The sequence below is a fragment of the Bactrocera tryoni genome, chromosome 3 (genome assembly GCF_016617805.1).
Source record: "Bactrocera tryoni isolate S06 chromosome 3, CSIRO_BtryS06_freeze2, whole genome shotgun sequence".
NCBI lineage: Eukaryota > Metazoa > Arthropoda > Insecta > Diptera > Tephritidae > Bactrocera > Bactrocera tryoni.
The window spans coordinates 2,084,542-2,108,505 of NC_052501.1; the positions used below are offsets into that span (position 1 = coordinate 2,084,542).

Below are 23,964 nucleotides of genomic sequence, written 5' to 3' on the forward strand. Positions count from 1 at the left end.
GCTTGCAGTAAAGCGATTTGGCGACTTCTTGGAATTAACAAATGAAAGAAACCAGAGATCCGTCTACGGTGACACTTGCTTGAGTAAGTAAAGAGAAGACGCAGAATTTCCTGAAAATTTGTTCTTTTACGTTATTAAGACTGACAGAATTCAAACTTAAATACAATGGAAACTTACTTTATAATTAATAAGTAAAGAAGAGCTAAGTTTAACATTTTATATCCAAGCCGGAAGGATATTTTCAGGTTTTGGAAAAACTAAATTTTCAGTTAATTTTAATATATTGGATATGTATTGGGTATAGAAGAAAGCAATTAAATAATCGGAAGTCATTGGATTAGGAATTTGAGGTTATTTATTAAAATGTCACAAATTTTGACCAATCGAGATGGTTTTAAGTCAGATGGAAACCACTATATCGCGAATATTATCGGCCAGGAGAATACCCTTCCAAACAATTTTATGAAACTAACTCACACTCTGACCGACATATTGACATATTCGGCATAAAATCTGCTAGAATAACGAAAATTATTATGTGTAGCATTTGGAGCTTGGCATTGATCGATACAAATTCCTATATACAGTGTAGGGGCCTAGATGAAATTTTGGCTCGTTTTTATAATTTTTTGACACAAGGGCACATTATTATAGAGAGAATGTTGTTTTTGAGCGCTTCAATAACAGGTTCGGCTTAATAGTTCCTGAGATATCATATTTCATATTGTATGCCTAGTTCTAATAGCGTACGTTACATACAGAAATGCTCCTAAAAAGTAGCATCGGTAATCACTATTTGTTGTTAGGCGTTATTATAAGGACCATATTTGCTCACATTTTTTTTTTTTGTAGCAACAGACACGGGGATTCATTTTTTAACTTGAGGTGAGCAGCTCCATACTCCGTACTCCCACAGGTCACATGTTTTTGTATCGAGTATAAGAAACATCATTATTTTATTAAAGTGCCCTGCTACACGACAGAACGACCGGACATTTTGATTATTATTATTATTGATTAAGTGAAAACAAGCCTTTAATTCGAATATAAACCGAGTCTAAATCATATTTCTCTTCCCATGTTTATAACATGATATTTTTCATGATTCTGCGTTAAGCAAATAAGTTTACAAATTTGAAAAAGTGATATTCTATTATATACATGCATCGCATCACCAGATGCGTATGCACACACACTATGATCTATAAAATTTTGTGTTATACTATAATTCTAGAACTTGAGCACCTTCCTTACAGACAAAAGAGTTTACATATTAGTGTTTTTGGTTTTGAGAAAAAAACGCTTATACATTGTGGCAAAAAATTTAATTATTCATCAATATTTATTTTATCGCTTCAAAGTAATCTCCACTAAATGTAATACACTTATGCCAATGATTTCTCCAGCCCTTGAAACACTTTTCATAAGCACTTTTTGGGATGGCCTTCAGTTTCGTCAGTGAATTATTTTTTATCTCTTCGATCGACTGAAAACGGGTTCTATGGAGTGGCAATTTCAGTTTGGGGAACCAGAAAAAATCACACGGAGCCAAATCTGGTGAATGCGATGCTTGATCATTGCGCTTTTGGCTTTAAATTCGGTCACAATAGTGGCTTGATGCGATGGTGTATTATCAGCCAAATAGAATCCCTTATTGATCGTCTGTTGCTCCGAAACAAATTCATGATGCACCAGACCAGTAATATCGAAAAAACAATTAGCATCACCTTGATTATTGAGTGGCTTTGTCGTGGTTTTTTTTGGTTTCGGTTAATTTTTTCCCTCCAATCCGATGATTGTTGACTTGTTTGCATATCAAACTCATAAACCCATGTCTCAACGGCAGTTATAATGCTCGTCATGAATGTGGTATCGGAATTCGCACGATCAAGCATGTCCAAAGAGACCTGTTTATGGTACTGTTTTTAAAATAAAATCAGCTTTATCGACACGAGTCGAGCAAGAACACGTTTCATACCCAAAATATCCACCAAAATTCATCGAACGGACCCGCAAGAGATGTCGGTCTCTATGACACTTGCCTGACAATTTTCAAGCACCATATTTTTCACTTTTTTAATGTATTCATCTGTTGAAGAGGTCGAAGGTCGTCCAGAACGAGGCATGTCTTCCACGATCACTCGACCGTCTTTGAGGGCTTTGTACCACTCGTTGTGTTTTTGATAAAACTGCATCACCATAAGCCTTTTCTAACATTTGCACGATTTCGCTCTCAAAAATTCGATTTCGCAAAAATTGTAAAAATCGCAACGCACTACTGAGGTGTACCGACTTAAGCAGCTGCAGAACTCATATTTGCCATAGTAATTAAGGACAGTCCTACCATCTTAGACAAATTATTTTTTTGCAATATCATTTCCGCGGGGAATTTAATTTCAATTTTCGGGTGCTTTTTTGTGACAATATTAATAAATTTTTTAACTTAAATTATTTCATTTTTTAAATCAACTCTTACGTCTTTGAATAAGCTACAAATTCGGACGATATGAACCTATTGCAAGTACTCCATTTATCGATGAAAATTAATTAGTACTGTTCCTATATTTCTAATCATCTAACTGCCGACGTAGACTAGTTCAGAAGACTTTCAAAATGGTAGAAATTAAAAGAATTCATAGTATGGAGAGTGGGCGAATTTTTAAGTTTTAAAAATGGCTTTTCTCGATTTCCGACAAAACTACAAGTCTAATATTAACTCTTTTTCACATAATCTCTCAATTTTTGTGAAAAATTCAATTGTACCAAAAAATTTTGCCTTTCACAAAATTTAGTGTAAACTTGGCTTCTTATTCACCCTGGTCTAAAGCAAAATCTGCCTACATCTCTCAAATTACTCAACGTGGTGAATTTGACATATTATTATTTCAATCGTGTTCGGTATTTATCAATTAAAACTTCGATGCATTTCTCAAATATTACAAATTTATATTTATGTACTCAATAATACAATTAAATAAATATTTTGTGGTCTGTAAACTATGTACAATTGATGGATGAACACATTTTTCATATTTGCACCACAAACAAAAAACATACAATTTCATATATGAGAATACAGATGCCATATATTCAAATACCCGGCAAGAAACTCATACCTGTAATCGCGAATACTTCTATTCAACTATCGAGTTACCTTGTATATGAGATATCGATTGGAAATATGGCAGCCATACTGATCTAAAACCCAATGCAAATGAAAGTTCTTATTAAATATGTATTGTATATATATTTTTTTTGTTCGCCATTTATTTGGCAAATTTTGTGTATTTTCTGTTAGTTTGAATTTAGTTCTAGTTTCATTTTGCATTTCTGCTAGTTTTCTGTTTCTCTGCGGGCTGGTATATGCTCATAACGGTACACTGTTTAACATGTCAAACGAAATTCCTACGCATAAATGGGTAGTTTTGCAAAATTGCATACAACCATTTGGGAAATTTTCGAGATTTTGCAAAAATGAGATGTAAACTTACGCTGAATAATAAATGTGTTCACAAAAATCATACGATTCGGGTTTAACATCCTCACTAGTTAGAGGAATTCATAATTTAGTGAGGAGTGGATTCATTTTAGAAATAGTTTGAATGATTGACTGGAAGGTGTTATAATTTCAAATGTCACATGTCCCACCAATTCGTAAAGGTTTCTAAAGTAACGGTGGGCTTTGACATGCTACCTTACAGAGATTGCATTACATAGCAGGCAGGCTGAAAAATCATTACGTTTTCTATTAGATTTACAAAAGTTCTCTGCACAATGCGACATATTTACTGATAATGAGTGGTGCAATTGGAAACTTTCAGCTCCCAAAGCGATATCATCGAAATTTTCGTTGAATTTTGAATTCACCACACTCGGCCAACTAATAAAAAGTTTTATACGCGTGTGCCTCTGTGTATGGCCATATCTACATACATATATGATTGTGTGTATGTGTGTAAGGTTTTGAATGCAATGCGTAGAGGAAATATCAGAGAAAATTCAGGTGTGACTACAAAAAAGCAATATTTTCATTATTCTTTCTCAAAGCAATTACCAAGCATTGCGGAGCCATCAAAACCAGTTATTTACGCTGTTTTGTTGTTACTAATAAAGTGTATATTTTCTATCTTCATGTCTTCCCCCTCATTGAGTACAGTTGTGCTTATGTGCATGTGTCTGTCCCACAACTGCAGACTTTGCAATAGTTGCTGCAAAAGTAGGTCACTCCTGTTTGGCTTTTGGCACCCGGGCCAACGTATGCCAAGGCTTAGGTAGAAAAGAGGGGTGAGGTAGTTGGAAGAAAGCGACCAGAAGTAAACGAGCGTGAAATCCCGGTAAATAAATAAAAACCGTTAAGCGCGCACTTGCAAAATACTCATGCAGCACGTGTCATGTGCATCCAATGCCTCAAACGAAAGGGGCAAACACATCTTTCACACAAATATGTAGTTTCAAACGCATACATACAGACAGGTAAGCGTGTCGCATAGCATTGCATAGTGTGCAACGTTGAATAAATATTTATCGATTTCTATGCGGCGATGTTTTAATTAATGCAGCATCACACCACCTAGCACAGCAGTGCAACCGGCGATAGCTCCTCGCCTGTCACAGCAAGTGTTGGTATTAAGAATGAAATGAAAAACCAAACTCGATCGGAAATTAACTTCTAGTATCTTAGCATTAATTTATTGATTCCCAGACACTTAATCAAGGCTAAAGATGGTGAGAAAACAAGAGAGTTTCTGAGTTGATTTTTTATAACTTACCAAACTCTGCGTTGTCGAAAGTATGTGCAATAAAAAGCTGCTAAGCAGAATAAATTTAAGTGTAACATTACAGCTTCGAAAAGGGTAAAAAATGTCTACCTCTCTAAAATGGCTGGGGATTAGCTTACAAGTTAGAAAAATCAATAATTGAGTATAAAATGTATACGTGTACAAATTCAGAACTAGACAGGCACCATCGACCTCAAACCCTCGAATCGTCACATTGAAGTTTCTAGTCCAGACAGGTTCGTCGCTCCGTACTTGCCTTATACCAACTCAAACAGCGTCCTAATTTAGCTGTTTTTCAGCAATCATTTCTTTCCACCAATTTATAGGTAGATTCACTCTTAAGAGACACACATAGGGTGAATTATTAAAAATAGCATGCTAAAATTTTAAATAGCTATCTCAAATACTTTTTGAGTGTCAGCCTTCTAAAATGTACTGTTATTCAATCAGCTTAATCGGTTTATCTTTAAATGTGTTGTTCTCTACTAACGGGTTTTTCCATAGAGATGCTACAAAAGTAGACCGATAGGGACAGCAAAGGACACCATATTTTTTTCCGCTCCACCGAAATTCGGGGTCAGTGGCCTGAACTTTAAGAGCGCTACGTCCAATTTATAATAATCGTCCTGTCAGATCAACAATTGAAGGTTCAGTGGAAAAATTTGAATCCACAAGCACGGTACGAAAAGTTCCCGTACCATTGAGACACAGAAGTGCCCGTAGTGTTGAGAATATTACTGCCGCTAGCGCATCAGGAAGACCCAAATCTGTCTCTTACACGTCGTTCTCAAGCGTTGGGCATCTCTGTGGCGTTTGCGAAAAGATCTTGGGCTACATCCTTATAAGATAACATTAACTGAAGACCTGAAGACCTGAAGCTGCTTGATTACCAGAATCGTCGAATTTTCGTGAATTGGGCTTAGCAAAAACTTGAAAATGGCTGATTTATGCTTGAAAATCGTCGACAATTGCCCCAGAGCCTATGTCAGGGTAAATTATTTGTGACAATTAATTTAAGTTTTCTTTGAATCTTCGAGTATTCTTGTATAGTTTCAGTGAAAGGCTTATGCTTCTCTAAGCATATACTTAGATTTTAAGGAATTCTTTTTCTTCTCCTTAATCACATAAATCAGATTTATTTTCGTGAACTGAGTTTGAGTCCGCCAATATGAGTCTTAAATGTTCCAATTATTATACCAAAGGGCTCTGACAACATTGGAATGAACCAGAAAAATAAACAGCAACCCAAGTAAAAAGGCTTTCATACCACGGGCAGGAGCAGCCTTTTTAATCTAACGCAATGCGCGAACTTTCATTAGCAGCTACTTATGGTATATACATATGTACATGCTTGCATTTATGAATGTATTTTGTTTTTGTGTTTGTTTTCATTTTCCTTTGCACACAGAAATTTCATCGTATGCGATGTGTGTAACCAGCAAAGCCGACATTATTGCAATGTGTGCATTCCACTAAAGTTTCATTTTCCACAAAAATTTGATGCATTCTTTTCGCACATCAGCTGTACATGTAACATGGACTTGTGATATTGATTTTATGGAATGGGCTGAAAATCCAAATGCCAACAATCAGCAGAATTCTTCAGCGGTAATAGAAAATGCTTTGCATTCACGTATTTTGCCATCCAAGCGCTGATGTGCAGCATTGATTCATAACTGATACATACATATGTATGTACATATAAATATTTGGGTGCATTAGCGAGTAAATGGATGAACGTAGGCAGGAGCCTACAGACAGCAAGTAATGCATCGTCAGCGCCATTTGCATTGTTGTGTAGAGCTCTGTGCTTATGTACTCTGCCTAAGCGTACTTAGCGTTTCGCCATCTCCAGGCACAGCCAACTTGGGTGAATATCTGCGCCCATTTGTCTTGCAACATGAGAGTGAGTATCATGATTTACATATCATGGAAGAGATAAACAAACTTAGGAAATTCATTTCAATGCACTGGTCTTACTTGCTCGCCGAGACTGTTTCAACCGCAGAAGTTCTCAGTGCTATCTTAGCACGCTAAGTCATTTTAGTCATTTTAGTCACTTAAGCCCCACAGCCATTTTAGGTTGTATCTGTTTGCTGCTCTTGTCCTTTAGCCACTCCCATTTAACTAAATATGAACACTAGTATAAGCGCTTACTTACTTGCGCTGCATTCATGGATACTGAAGACTCTGCAATTCCCAGTTACAAACGCAACAATGCAAACATAAACAGATTCGGATTTATACTCCTTTGTTCGTTTCTTGTTGGAAATTTGCATTGCGGCACCAGAGCGCCGCGCGCCGCACGACTACGAGGAGCTTAGCTAGGATTTTCCAATTTAGCCCAGCTTCCTTTTCAATAGTCATCCATTTGTTGGTATATATTTCGTTGAGCGGTTCGTTTATTTCAATTTTAACTTTAACGAGAAGTTTCCTCTTACATTAATATAGCTAGAGTTGCCACTTCGGATCAATTGAACGATTAGAATTAGGGTAATGACAATTATTTTTCAAGCTAGTCATTAATCAACTAGCTGATTTTATATGATGTACTATATAAATATTGGGTAGTCCAAAAAGTATTTTCGTATTTTTAATCAAATTCAACTTATTTATAATTATAATGAACTTTCATGAACTATTTATGTATCATTTTGGTCCACCACTTTTTGCCATTTTTCCGTTACAGACATTATTCCATCAGTGTAAAACTTTTCTGGTTTCTCGGCAAAAAACTGCGACAAGTAATTTTCACAGGCTTCTCTTAAAGCTAGCATTACTCCATTAAAGGTTTTCTGCATTGACCGAAACAAATGGTAGTCCGATGGTGCAACGTCAGGGCTATATGGGGTATGCATCAAAACTTCCCAGCCAAGCTCTCCCAGTTTTTGCAGAGTCCTCAAAGATGTATGTGGTCTAGCGTTGTCCTGATGGAAGACGAAGCCCTTTCTATTGATCAGTTCCGACTTTCTATTGCTTGCTTAAATATCGTCAGTTGTTGACTGTAAAATGTAGAATCAATCGTTCGATCAGGCTCGAGCAGCTCGTAGTCGATAATTCCTTTTCAATTCCTCCAAACACTCAGCATAACCTTTCGGGGCGTCAATCTTGGCTTTACGAACACGCTTGGTCCATGATCTTTTTCGCATATTATTTTCGTATTTGATACACTTTTCGTCTCTTGTTACCATTCGCTTCAGAAATGATTCGATTTCATTTCGTTTCAGCAAAGAATCGCAGATTTTAATTCGGACTGGAGATATACGACTGCAACGTCTATTGTCAAAATACGAAATACCAAATATATGCGTAGATAAAGATGTTAAAATAAGAGTCCTCTTTCTCCAAAATTTAGTAGTGAGCCTTACATATGACCTCTGTAAACTCTTCAAAGAGCAAAGTTTACTTGATATTTTGTTCTTTGAAAACTTGCTGCCCGATATTTTTTTTTAGTTTTTGGAAAAGGAATATTTTTTTTACTATTTCCAATCGAATAAATTGCAGCAAAGGAGTGTAAAGATGAAGCATGTAGTTGGATAATATCGGCGATTCCGGCAAATGAGCAGAGCAATTTGAGAGAAAAGGACATGAGCAAAATTATTGATTGATATTTCAAAAACTGAGTCTGCATTTTCATCACTTTTTCTGTCCACTATAAAATCTAAAAAAGGAAAGCTAGCACTCCCATTAAAGAACATCAGAGATTCGCTCAGCTCAGTCTACTTATGTATATGATAAAAAAAATATAAGTTGCCAAAAAGTTTTCAAAGGTCTAAAATTGCAACGTTTATATATTTATGTTTTTCTTTAGTTAATGAAGCGCACCCAGAATTCGCATATATAAGCATACATATATTGGTAAACTTGTAGATATAGAAAAACTAAAGTTATTGATAACACAATCAACTGCATAACTACATATTGCCTTTCAATAGATTGTACCCAAGTTTAGTTGCTTCTGCAGGGCAGAAATGATTTTCATTTCCACTTCAATTTCAGAGCTCGCTTCTTTGAAATTTTCCGCCCATCAGTTCTGTAGTTCTGTACAACTATCTCGTTTCCGGTTTGATATGTTTGGCATCCTTTTCATTCTCAGTGCACTTCAACAATCTGAAGCGCATTCTTCACACACACTCCCCATGTAGGGTGGTGCGTATGAGTGCGGGTGTGCATGAGTGATTCCCTTCGTTTATGAAAGTGGGTTGCCAAGGCACTTCCGTTTCGAAAAAGTGACAATGAGACAATTTCGAATGTGTACAATATGTTTGTTGCTACAACAAACAGATGTGAGTTAATTAAGAATCGCGCCCACGCATACGCACACGGCTTAAAAGCAAGAGATACATTTTTCTAAACTCGACTTTCAAAATTTTGACCCGGACTGACAAAACAATTCTGCTTCAAGTATTTTAACACAAATCTTTAAAAGTACTGTACGGATTGTTGTGAAATTTTTAGGGTATATTTATACATGTTGGAAATTTTTCATTGGCGTGTTTTTTACGTGGTGGGTCCCAAACCCAGCGCACAGGGATGTTTCGCCTTCTCAAGTTTAGTTGCCTTCAAACTGATGTTCTTAGGCTATCCAGAGGATACTTGGTCGTGAGTTGCTTGAGCCATGTGTAGAATAATCGTTTCTGGCCACTCCCAAGTGAATGACGGTCAGAGAACTTTCCTCTCTTGCGTGAACTTCTACACATGACTCCATCCTCCAAAAACTTTACTGGCGTAGACACCGCTTATGCGGTTATAGCCGAGTTAACAACAGCGCGCCAGTCGTTTCTCCTTTTTGCTATGGGGCGCCAATTGGAGATCCCAAGTGAAGCCAGGTCCTTCTCCACCTGGTCTTTCTAACGGAGTGGAAGTCTTCCTCTGCTTCCCCCGGCGGATATTGCGTCGGATACTTTCAAAGCTATACTGTTTTTGTCCATACGTACGACATGCCCTAGCCAGAGCAGCCGCTGTCTCTTAATTCGCTGAATTATGCTAATGTCGTCGTATATCTCATACTCTCATACAGCATCATCGTTCCATCGAAAGCGATATTCGCCGTGGCCAACGCGGAAAGAACCATAAATCTTTCGCATAACCTTTCTCTCGAAAACTCTTAACGTCGACTCATCAGATGTAGTTATCATCGTCCACTCTTCTGCACCATATATTATAGTAGGACGGGAATAATTAGTGACTTATAGAGTTTTGTTTTTGTTCGTCGAGAGAGGAGTTTACTTCTCAATTGCCTGCTTAGTCCGAAGTAGTACCCTAGTTTCGACGCTAACGTTGTTGTTGGTGTTGATGCTGGTTCCAAGATAGACGAAATTATCTACAACTTCGAAGTTATGACTGTCAACAGTGACGTGGATGCTAGTCGCGAGTGTTACCACTGTTTGTTTGACGACAAGAGATATTTCGTCTTGCTCTCGTTCATGGACAGACCCATTTGCTTTGTTTTCTTATCCAGTCTGGAGAAAGCAGAACTAACGGCGCGGGTGTTGAGGCCAATGATTGAAAGACTGAACCTGCTCGATTAAGTTCTGCAGCTCGAATTATTTTTTCCAGCAACAGATTGAAAAGGTCGCACGATATGGAGTCGCCCTGTTTGAAAGCTCGTTTGGTATCAAACGGTTCGGAGAGGTCCTTCCCGATCCTGACGGAGCTTTTGGTATTACTCAACGTCAGTTTACGCAGCCGTATTAGTTTTTCGGGGATACCAAATTCAGTCATCGCGGCATAGAGGCAACTCCTTTTCGTGCTGTCCTTTTTACTTTTCCTTCTTCCTTTTTAAAGACTCACGCATTTCGGCCTCTCTCTTTTTTTGTCTGCCAATGCGTCTCGATTCCCTCTTTAACTAACCAAACTAGGAAACAAATTTTGTCGGTCGGTTTGCGCGCGCAGTTTAAATGGGCAGTCCGAGTCAAATTTAATCAGATAACCTTCCGGTAACCTGCGAGGGTGCCTAGTTAATATATACATTCAAATGTATCGCTTGTATACTTATTTTGTATCATACATCAGTTATCAATACAGAGATATTTTGATATGTCAATACTTAAATATATCAATATATGTACTTTTAATGCTGTATTTTCCACGCAGAGAGCAAATACCTGCTGTCAGCTGACAGCATAAAACCGATCTGGTGTGCATAATCAATTAAGTCATGACTTACAACATGTTGCAGTTTCCACCTCATTATACCTTTCGCCTTCATTTCCTTCATTGTCGTGCTTGTGTCTGCAAATTGCACACTTTCGTTTTTTCATATCTCCATTGTTTACTTATCGCATCATTTCATTTGCCACGCGTCTACGGACTGCGACATAAAGCACTTATTTAACCCGTTTCATCGCAATGCAAAGAATTCACCGTTTCACACCAGGGATTCATAGTGCTTTACCGGCTGAAACGCCTGAATATGCAACATGCACATATGTTTGTTTGTGCATCTGTGACTATTGTCTGCTTCTTTCATAACGACACAATGCCTTTGTGAAAACGGCAATTGCCATTGTGTATGTGTGTGTATAAGTCCTCAACTACTTATAAGTGTACAATGATTACATACTTTTTCTAATTTTCCAGTCATTACCTTTACACCTTAGTTACCACTGTAATGAGATGCAATCCTATCAACTGGGAGAATGAATGCCTCAAAGCAGCCTATTCACATTAGCAGACAAGAGAGCGAATTGTGTATTTTATATACATATAGTATGTATGCATGTGTGCACATGCTCGTCGGAATGTAAAAGTGCGAGCAATTGCCTTGAGTATGCATGTGGGAAAATACATTGTATGTACTCATATGCGCTTACCTAATTAAAAGACAGGTACGTGTGGTTCTGGAGTGTGGGCGGGCAGTCTCTGCTTGTAACGGTTTGCAGTGTAGAAAGATAAATCTGAGCAGAATTGCGGAAAGGCAAAGGCACAGTAATACAGTCTGACAGCCAGGACATGAAATAGCTGGAGCATTATGAATTTAGAGAGGGTCACAAGCATCGTTAGGACACCAAATCTTCACATCTGTTTTATTACATTATCAGCTATATGAAAATGTTATTTGTGACTTACATAACCTGAGTTGAATGGCCAATCACTTACTCAACAATATACTTACGTGTATACACAAATGTAGCAGTAATTGTATTCCGATTTCAAATATTTCCACATTGTGTAAGAAATCTTTCGCAGCATGCAATCGTTGCTATGCTAAGAAAATATAGCTACATATTTAACAATGCCCAACAGAAATATGTATATGTTTGTGTTTGTTTGTGCACATGCTCTTCGTATCCATGCAAATTAAAGCAACACGGTCTTGTGCAGACATATTTTTCCGAAGTTACATAAACACTTGCCCGCACCGTAAGTGTGTGTGTATCGTGTGCATACCTCCACGGAGATTTTATAATAGCATATTGCCCTAAACGAATGTCCGTGCCGTAGAACGACAACGTTCTATTGCTATAATGAAGTTAAAAATCAATAGCAACATGCAAAGCAACGATACCTAAAGGCTTAAGCATTCCGGAACTGCTCGACAACTCAGACTATTTGAAATATCCTTCAACATGCCGTCAAGCGTGCCACCTGTTTATGATTCTGCTGCTACGTGCGATAGCTTGGAATTTTAAGTTGCTGCTTTACGCAAACACATACAACAAATACGAGTACGCCTAAGCGAGCAAAAATTCGTATATACGTACGAGTATTTACAGGGATGATCAGACAAAGTTGGCGAACACTAAGTCCTGCGGAAATATGCCAAAAAATTGAAGAGTAAATAAATGAAAACTATCACTCAAATGGATTAGTGTGGCAAGCCATATCTTGAGTTTGAGCTCTTCAAAGCGCTTAAGTCGTAGTCAATATATATAGATCTCGTTTATTTCAAGGCATAATTGATATTTACGAACATTTGTACATTCTGGACAAATATTTTTTAAGAACTAAAGTTCCCATTTAATTGCGACAATGAGATATTCTCAAACCCTAGTATAGAAATACCGCTGAGAAACAGCTGCAGTCTTATCCAGAGGAATATATTTATACATTTTTCATATGCCAGCAATTTACTGGTCGTTACTTTGAACTTCATTATACATTCTTTAGGGAATCTTCTCATACTCGCCAATCTTAGAAATTCCAAGCAATAGACAGGGAATGCGAGCAGATTGGAGAATTTTGTGTTGACAGGAAAAGTTGCATTGAATTCCTTAGAAATATTCAACCCTGAACAGCTCTTAATTTATTTAATAAATATCAATCATAGTAATTAATTCCACATTGTTTATGGTGTCGTACTTGTTCCTCATAAAAATTACTGCACAATAAGAATATTGCTCATACGGCCCGTGGTCCCCACTGCCGCACAGCATTTGAGTATGCCCAAGAGTGTCCAATTTTAATTAAATACATCGCAATCATAATAATTATGAATTTCTTTAGTATTGTCAGTAAAGGTTGGTTACAATTTTATCATTAGCTTGAAGGTGAGTGTGGGAAGTGGTTTCAGTTGAAGGGTAAACGTAGTTTGACACAAAGGGAAATAATGCCAACCATGTGTTTGGCATGAAAGTGGTTCACTAGCTTAAAAGGCAAGTTATTTTGTCATCATTTATTGCTACTTTTACTCATTTTCAGCGCCTTTAGCTGGCAAACCCTTTAGCTCTTATTGAGTTTAATAAATTTCTATTCATTTTTCATTAGCCATAGGTTGATGTTAGGAATTATTATTCCTTTAATGAGTTACTGTGATTTACTTTTCTCATTGCCAAGCAACCTGACGGTTACAAACGTTTTCATCGGAAACATTGATGCCTGACTTTATTTTATTTTTTATGGTAAAGAAATAACGCTTTTTCTTTTTGATAAATTTTATTCATATTTACGTATGCCCGAATATGTACATATGTATAGTCTACACAAAAATACGAATACTAAAATGGCAATGTTCCTGTACTTGAATGTGTGTGAATGGAGCATTTATGGGTAATTTCATCGAAATAATGCGATTTGGTTTTGTTGCATCTTGAAAAAAACGTGTAATATTCTTATGCATATATTTAAAGTACATATTGCATGTAAAAATATTATGAATTTGACAATTATATTTTTGTAACATCTTAAAATAATCTACATATACCAATGTACTTGTTATATAGTTATGTATATATGTAGTATATGCATCTAAAAATGCACAGAATAAAAGCACTCTATTCGACAGGCCCTGTAAGCGATAACGCCCATTAAAATTGAGGAAAACTTACTTTAGGAACTCTCTCTGAATATCAGTAAATACGTCAGAGTTTTACAGATATTGGGTAGTCGAAAAAGTCCTTTCGTATTTCTAATCAAACTTCAACTTATTTTTTATATTTATAATAATCTATTTACTACTGTGCCCAAAAAATAAGGTGACATTGTATTTATTTTGAAAATTCTTTATTTATTCTTCCAAATCAATTTCATCCCCTTCAAAGTAATCCTCTCCACAATTTTAAACAGAGTCTTCTTAAAAATAATACAATTGCTAAATATTTGGAATAGAAGAAAAGAACTGCAACCAAATACGCAGTAAAATAGATTATAACTGGCTCAGTAATCAGTCGTTGAGTATGTATTATACCACGTGCATCCCAAAAGACTGATGTCATAACTTTTCCAGCCGCCGTTTTCGTCTTTCCACGCCTGAGAACCGGTTCATCATGTGCAGTCCACTAGAATGACTGTAGATTGGGCTCCAGTGGCAAATGATGGAGCTATGTTTCTATTGTCACACACCGACGCAAAAAATCGGGTTTCTTACGATTAGTTAGCACTTAAACACTTCTCAGAATCAGTTATTCGTTGTTTTTGTTCGATTATGAACTTGCGAGGCACCAACTTTGCTCATTTCGCCTGTTTCCAGCTTATCAAATATCTTTTCAACGGTGGATTTCCCTGAGCCCAAATTCAACAGCATTTTCCCCAAAAAAGCAATGCTTTATTAAGACACGAAATGCTTTATGATCTATTTTTTTGTAAACTTACACAAGTTGCTTCACAAAAATGCTATATCGCTAATCCACCTAATAGAAATCATATAGATGGCAGTAGTAGTATTATCTATGTATCAGCCACAGTGAAGCGTGGACGCGTCCTCTAGTAATAAATAAACAAATATGTACCACTTTGGTCGAACACTTTTTGCCATTTTTCCGCTAGAGACATTATTCCATCAGTGTAAATTGAAATTTCTAAATTTTCAGAACGGAAGCGACCGAACCATTGTTGTGCTACACGACCTGATACAGCATCGCCTCCGTAAACTTCACAAATTTCATTAGTGTCATTAGTCATAATTTCATACTAATTTTTAAACAGCTGAAATTTTTTTTCAACCTCCCCGAATTCAATGTTTGGTTAAATGAAGCTAAAAAATCTCACCTTTCCAACACTATATGGTATGACACAATGTGATTGGTAGCACCGGAGTTATGCGACTGCAACATCTATTGAAAAAATACGAAAAGACTTTTTCGACTACCCAATATTCTTGGCAATAAAAGTTAGCTGTAGACACTGAGGTCCACATGTCCACGTCTGATTTCGACTATTTTTAGACGTAAGATGACATACCTCAAAGACATTGGTTACTCAAGGTTTTAACCCCATAACTTTATTGGTGCTTGATTTTTATTCTGAAAGGTAATATTGAATTTATATATAAGGAAAGAAGGCGTGACTATTTTCCGATTTTGTCAAAATCAGCCCATTAGTTCCTGATATATAGGATTTTACTAAAAGCTGGGCGTGACCGCGCTTATTGTCCAATTTTGATACCGACTCCCATGAACGCTCTCCATACCATCTCGGTTGTAAAATTGAATGTTTCTGACGAATTTTTTTATTGAGTTTCGTAGATTTAGTAGCAACCGTTATACGGGGTGTTGGCGCTGTTATCATCGGACTTAACCCAATTTCACAGCCGGTGTGGAGGAACTTTCCTGCAGAAATTATGGTTGAAATACTTTTTAAAATATTTCAAACTACAGATACCCATTTCCTCTGCGATAATGATTTTTGACCTTAATCTGGAGCTTATTTTTAGTCTTTTATATGCTTTTTCTTAATGGCATTTAGTGGGCGTCATAATGATCAGATTCCGTCCATCTACCTTTGGATGCCATGAAACTCAATTAATCGCTTGCAAGGACAGATGGACTCTCAGAATTCGACCAAACTATGATACTCAGTAGCAACTTGAAGCAAGAGTATAAAAACAAATTTTATGTAGAGTGGTTTTACTAATAATCTTACTACATGGTAAGATACATTTTTTTTAATGCAAAATTCACTCGTTGCAATTATTTCTGTTGTCGGGTGCATCTGGGTTTTAACCAAAAATTATTTGTAAACACAATCTTTAAAAACTTTACGACACCTTACATATAGGTTGATTAGGTCTAGGCACGCAAATGGGTACTTATGTATATATCGGTGCTCGGCAAGGTCTGCAACGTACACTCCTCTCTACGTGAATGACACAGAGTTATTCGTTGTGGATTACAGGACCAAGAAGTAGGTGAAGAAAAATAATTCCACATATTCACTCTTCTATACATAAGATTGGACCTATGTATGTACTGGTGTGTGTGGTGTGGTGTAGTAGCTTCGTTTTCTTTCGTATCATCTTGTACTACTTATGTAATATGCATATATTATGCATATTTATATATGTAAATATGTTGGTAAATTTTGATTTTCGATTAAAATCCACTAGACCTCAGGGGTTTTTGATTGCCTTGCAATCATCTCTCAACCATCTGCGAATGCATTTCTTATATATTATCGAGTGGATGCTGTGAAACTGAAGTTGTTGAAATATTCACCCATACATTTGAAGACGTGTATGTATGTATTTCTAATTTGATTTGCATTTTCAATTGAATATCATCAACTAAATTTTGTTTGACAAACAAATTGCCCGAATTATATGAGGAATGTCTATATGTAATCTGTGTAAAAAGGACAAATAGTACAAAATGTGTCCTCGTGTTGAAAAAGTTTCGACAGTCCATACACACATACATATATAAGCAGTAAATATATGAACAGAGCATTGAAAGGTCCGTGCGGCAGGATATATGTATTATATAAACATATATATGCATGTGTATGAAAGAAACAAACGTAGATAATGAATAAATGCAAGGACATGAGCTCACTGCTTAACAAACCGTTAGACAAAAAATAGGCAAGCAAACAAACATAGAAAAACTGGCAGAAACACATAACATTGCTGACTACCAAATCGACCAGAGAGAAAGTTTGTCTAGGCATTACGAGAGCGATACGGGCGCATGAGAAAAAAATTCTTGGCAGACACTTTTGGATGGACTTAAGCTTTCATTTAAAATTCTTGTCATGTTTGAGCTGCCGCTTTCAATTGGCAACATTTCTGCTACGCTGCGACGACACTTACACTCCAGAGCACAAAGCTGGGCTCACCCAGCACCCCCCTCCCTCACTTTACTGCCCTGTCACATTAACTTCTTTCAAATAAACACAAGTGAAGTGCCGCAGAGACATCGCTGCTTAAAGCTTAAATTCGCCAACTAAAAATGTAGTTCGGCAGTGCTACATTTTGGCGTTGAATGAGAACCAGTTTGCCGGTAATATCAAAAGAAAGGAGCTTCGCATAGTTGTAGCTAACATAACTAAATAAAATATGTTTATATTTATAGATTTGGACACATTCCGTGTTATCAATCGATATTTCTATAAGATATTCCTCAGCAGTTATATGACCATTATCCGTAAGAGTTTTCCCAGTCACCTTGTGGTAAAATATGTGTACTCAAAAGGCAGCTCCTGTTAATTGGTGTAAAAAGAGGTTGAAAAAATGCATTTACGTTACATGACAATGTCTATGTAATATGGGTGTTTCAAATTTTCTGGACCTGGTTTTTTCAAAAGTTTCGAAAAGTCAATTGAGTGTGAAGGATAATTGAAAATACCAAAAACGATTGATGGACGAACATAATGAACTGTGACGTATCTAGAGTGTGAAGAATCCATCAAGTTACTTTTTTCACCTTCTATAAAAGTGTACCAAGACGGCCTCACCTCGATATACTTACATTGGCATACTGGGTGACTCTCAAGTACACATGAACCCACAGTACATAACTTTCCTATTTGAATGTAGTGTTCCAGGGACTTTTGATAACTCTTACAATTTATTATTTTTTAATGTGACACTAAGTTTTCTTACATACACACACACGTATGCAAACACGTAAGCCTGTTTCCATTGAAGTTGACTTTCAACTGTCGTCCTGTTCACTGAATTGCTGTGTCCACAATTTCGCCGAAGTCGGAGCAGCAAATTTTTCAAGACACACCGTTTGCTACACCGCAGCGAACTGCTTAGAAAGCGATAAACAAATTTTCGTTTGTGTTGCTTCAACGGCAACTTGCGAATGCAATTAAATTATTTAAATAAGGTTGTTTGTTGTAAACTCAACATGCGTGATTACTGTAGGTAATGCTCTCCGGAAGTATTTAATATACTTTGATTATTTTTGATTTTTACCTTTTTCTAAGTTTTTTGATATTATTACTAGATTTTTCACAAATATCTTGCTCTCTGTATGTCCTTTATAGCCTTGTACAACTTTTTCCTCCTCTTTGCATAAGGTTGTCTATACCAGCAGTGTTAGCAATATTAGCAATATGGACAATATTAAAAAAATTCCTGATGACCACAGCAAGTAATTGCACAACTTTTGTCAGGAAATCATTATATTTGCCTGCTGGCTAAAGCCATTTATGTGTTGAATTTGGCCTCGCAATCATATTTATAGTATTTGCATAACGCGTTTTTATATTTGATATTAACTATTATTAACAAATCACCAGGTTTTAAAGCAGTGTACGGCAATATTGTCCCAAACTAATTGAAGCTCGAAAAAAATGGGAAAATCGTCTTGCTTATTATCAACGTCTTGAAGTTATGCTACAAAGGCGAGACTTCCATATCTCAAGTCGAAAATCAACTGCGAACTGCTGATAAAATATGTGTGAGAAACTTGATGCGCTGTCTTACTTTTGCAGCAGAGACAAACCAAATTTAAACAGTAACCAAGTGCACACGCTTATTATGTTTCGTCTGAGTGTGGTTAAGAAAACTGTTGCATCCGCAAATCCATTTAGTATGTTCATTCTGATACTCGTGCCATCGTTACGAAGCACTTCTTATTGTTATGATTAAGAGAGTTTTTGTTGCCATGGCGTATGAGTGACTTCATTATTTAAGAACGAAGACGATACTATTTTGATTACGACATAAAGCTAAATATTAGTAATATCTGTGTTAGTAAGCATGTAAGCCAATATAAACTCGTATTATAATTAACGCAGACTCTGAGAAGATTATTAGTTAAGCGGCAAAGTTGTATGCCGTACTTCACCATTTGAGTACGAACTTACTTTTCAAAATGTTTTAGATGTTAACCTGAGCGATTGATATAAAAGTATCAGACAGGAATGGCGGATAGCTTCATATTCGGAATATGGAAGCTAGGGAAGAATCGAATCGCTTTCGAATAATAAATACCTTCTTTGATTTTGAAGTTATACCTTATTTAACAAAGGGGGTTTATACAAATTCGGAGGTTCGAGGAGATGTGGTGATTTTGGATCGATTTGATTATTTAAAGATCTCGTTAAGCTTAATTCCGATTGGTCAAGTGGTGTGTGAGTTTGAAAATTTCCCTATTTCTACTTGCTTGAGCAGATTCGTATGGGAACCTATTCACCAAATTTTACGTTTCTTTACACTTTTTAAAATTTTTAATATCAACATACATATTTATTGTCGTACAAACATATAGGAATCAGCGCGAAGAAAATGTGCTTGTATAAGGGGTGACACGGCGTATGAGCAATTGTGTTGCTTCGCTTTAATTGGGTCCAAATGAATTGATATACATAATCAGATACTGGTGAACGAATTGTGTTTCTAAACCTATGATTTTATGATAATTATTGGGCATGGGGCTTGGAAATAAAATTAATAATTATATTAAACAACAAAAAAGATGTGTGTTAACTTTTTCATTATTATTGCCTACGCACTGAGGAGAACATACAAGTACATTACTATAAAAATAATTATATACCCACTCATTTCAGAACAAATTGTGGCAAAGGCGTATTCCTTATTTGTATGCCATGTTATGTAATTCATGAACTTCCCGTGTGCTTATCAAATCCATTAGTGCGCAGAAAGCGCAAATACTACGTATTTTACAGCCACAATCGACACACACGCTCACTCATGCATAGGCAAACACGCATGAGCATTCGGGGCGCCAACAAGCATGCCACGCTGCAGATGGACCTTCAGACAACGTGGCCAAAGTGATATTGTGAATATGTAATTTGTTGTTGCAGGTTGGCACGGCTGTCATTGTCGTTTTGCCCCCTAATTTCACGGATTCAATAAATTTATCTATTGTTATGTGCCATCGTGTTGTCCCAGGCCCAACACATTCACCCAACTGCGTATTGGTTGAAGCGGCATTGCGAGGACATAGAAACTTGTGTTCATGTGTGTATTGGTGTGCATAGAATTCCCGGCATTCTGAAAATCTCATCCTAGAAAGTATTCTGTTGATGCTTATATTCAACGTTTTAACGAGTGAGGCGAACTGGATCGGAAATGACAATGCTTACACCACTTGGAATGTGATTTCCAGTTTTGGCATAATTGAAGCAATATAAATTTAGAACTGCTAGAACCAAGCTTAATTGTTCTTTACACTGAAATAGTCGCAATATTCTAGTATCACGCCCCTAAAATCAATCAATTTATTAATTAGTTTGAAGTATTTTTCGCCAATCGAACAATATACGCAGTAAAAAGCATTTGGATCAACGGTGATATACAACAATAGCATAAAATTGTAAGACGCCACTTGGTACATTTCAAACCAGTTAATTTCTCTATGGGGTTCAATATACTCATACACTTGTTCCCCATTTCTCACACTCAGGAATATGTACACATAGGTAGTCGCACATTTTAACGCCTGTCACTGTGACCATTTAATGTCATGCAACAGTGGTCACACCTCACCCATTTAAGTTCTAACGGTTGTTTATTTGCATTCTCTAGGCTTCCTAATAGTGTTATTTATTGTTAAATGCTTACCATTATTTTGAAATTTACTCGCTTATATTCACACACACATACACACTTACCTACATATACTTAGTTGAATGCACAATAAGCAGGTGTGTGTGTTTATATCAACATATGTGGCTTTAAATATACTTATACATACAAACATACGCTCTTGGTTATTTATTTATACATTTTTGCCTTTTCAAAATATTAAAAATACTCGCCGATTTTTCTTTTCTTGGAATAATTTATTACGCTTTATTGCGATAATAACTTAAACACTTCAGAATATTCGTTGTGTTTTAGAGAAAATTGATTTAAAGTAGATGGAGATGTCTGCAAGAGTTTTCTACATTTAAAATCCAATTTAATATGCTGATGATTGAGGAAATGGGTTGAAAGCTTGATTGGAGTTATTAAGCTATATGCAGACTGCCATGTCCATATCTGAGTTATATATATTATTAAGCAGCCGTTATAAGGAGCTTGTGTATGTTTGGTTATATTTCTCAGTAATATAAAAGTTCGATAAATATAAAATAAATTATTTTTTTAAAGTAATGAAACAGAAATTGTAGCTTACTAAAATCATAAATTTTAAGCTCTTGATTTAAAATTCTTACCAAATAACCAATGCAACTAGCTAAGAATTTCTATGACTGTAAATTTGATTCAAGTGAATCGAACTAAAGAAACTTTAAATTGTTAAGAGAAAGTTATAAGCAATTTTATATGACCATGGAAACATTTTCTTCGAGAAATTCTTATAAAAAAGGGTTTAAAATTAACCTTATCAGAAAATCAATACAGTTGAAATTCCATAACTTGAAGTTTTCCATAAATCGAACTCTTAAATTGGCAATAAAAGTCAAATTTCGTAAACAAACTCTCTCTCTAACTCGAAGTAATTGTGTGGATTATGGTGATTCGTGTTAAAGAAGTTCACCTGTATTCACCGTAACATTTACATAAGTTCTAGCTGACACCGCGATCTTGGTATCCTCTAACAAGGGAATGATTGAGACCAGTTGTTACCACCCAGCGACAGTCGGGTTCACGTAATTCTAACGAGCCCGGATATTTATCCTGCTAAGGACTACCAAACCGGCAGCATTCCTCCAAATTACTTCAGGAATGCTTTTTGCCGCTACAACAAAAACCAATTGTTTTAACATTCATGTTGCCACAGAGTATAATACGTTATATGATAAAACGTTGTACGAAAAATAATAATCGGCAATTATGTAAGTTATACTATTAACATTGAGAGAGCGTATTTTTCAAATATCCTTTCATGTATGATTATTTTTTATTAATATGACAACGAAACTGTGCAATAATCTAGCGACTGGCCCTTCAAAAATGAGCCAAAGTCGAAAAAACCACTTCAAAGTCAGTCAAAAACCGAAGCGTTTTTTTGGTGTGTTTCACCACGAATTCATATCACAGAGCCAAACGGTCTATAAGTAATACTACTGTCATTTTGGGGCGTGTACATGAAGCACCTGATTTGTGGGCCGAAAAAAACCGAATATTCATATTGTAATATATTCATGGATATTTCACTACGATAATGCGCCGTTAAAGCCAATAAAAGTTATGCGTTAAAGGCACTGAAGGCCATTCCAACCGAGGCTTATAACAAGTGTATGATAAATTGTTTTATATAAATAAGTTGCCGAATACACGATTTTGGAAAAATCACTTCAATTTCGAGTTTTTTATGAAGAATAACTTTGCTCATGAATTTAACGAAAAGTGCATTCTGTAACACATTGTAACACATTTAATTGCTAATAAGCATGCGGGTACATGACAATTTCATATTATCTTTTATATGACTTGATATTTTTGTTTTAGATTTTAAACATTATTGATGACGATTTGCAAAAACATGAGCGCCACACTCTCTATTAATCAGAAGCATTTGAGCGTCAACGAGAATCATTTTGGCGGCATTGTAGAGCGAAACCGTTCACGGTAAGTTAACCCAATATGCGCATCTATGCTTAATTATTTGCCATTACCAAAACATTATTGTACATATGCATGTCTAACGGTGAGATTTTTCGCATCAACTCGCACTAATTACGCTCATTTATTATCAATAATAACAAAATTACAATCATTAACCAACATTTGTGACGCGCCTGAATGTAATGCTTTGCATAGATCGGAACGGGCCTCCAGCTTAGCACTGCCGCACAACTCACTCTTGGACTTTTATGATAAAGAGCAGGAACAATGCAACTCGGTGGCATTGTTGCCGACGACCGTCAATGTGGTGGTGCGTCGACACTCGTCGCACTACTATCCAATGCTAGAGGAGAAGCACACGTCGCCGTTGCAGCAACAACAACAACAATCATTAAAAACACATACACAAATGCAAATGCAGACAAGACAATTAAATGCGATGACCACAAATGGTGGCGCGCTCCCAACGCTGACCGTTGCCATTCCCGAGTTGCCGCAATACAATTATAATCATAATAAAGCTGGTCAATTGGCGATGCAGGACATGCAATCGATGTCATCATTGCCGCTTTCAAGCCTTGTAAGTACAATGAATGCAACTGGCCAATTGCAGAGAAGCCATTCCACGCACGCAGCAACACGCACTCACACACACACACACACCTACACGCACGCACAAACTGTGTTGATCACCCAGTTGATGATAATGCGAAAAACTACAATAACGCTTCGCATACTCTGCAACTGCTACCACCTACACAGTCACAGACATATTTGGCGCAATTAAACGACGCATGCAACATTATTCCTGGTAAAAAATAGAACAGAGTCTACAAACTTTATACATATATGTAAAAAATATACAACATATTTGAACTCACGATCCACCGAGTGATAATTATTTTAAGATGAATAATCGTTTTTTTTGAGAGTTTGTCATTCTGAGAACCTGCCTCAAATGAGTGCATTCTCCTTTTGGTAATCATACCATTGTTAGGTTTTCCTACCGTCTATTCTAAAATAGCATCGATTCTC

At 36.4% G+C, this 23,964-nt stretch overlaps 1 protein-coding gene across 5 annotated transcripts in view; it reads left to right on the plus strand.

Annotated features, from left to right (window-relative positions):
• LOC120771075 overlaps positions 1–23,964 on the plus strand; it is a 48,935-nt gene that overhangs the window by 14,692 nt on the left and 10,279 nt on the right. For 4 of the 5 annotated variants that reach the window (XM_040098890.1, XM_040098889.1, XM_040098892.1 and 1 more), the window contains exons 2-3: positions 22,813–22,932; positions 23,125–23,509. In XM_040098890.1, the coding sequence (XP_039954824.1) occupies positions 22,829–22,932; positions 23,125–23,509 (489 nt within the window). In that variant the 5' untranslated portion in view covers positions 22,813–22,828. Of the gene's footprint in view, positions 1–22,812; positions 22,933–23,124; positions 23,510–23,964 lie in introns of those variants that run through there. The other variant, XM_040098894.1, reaches the window with a different exon arrangement.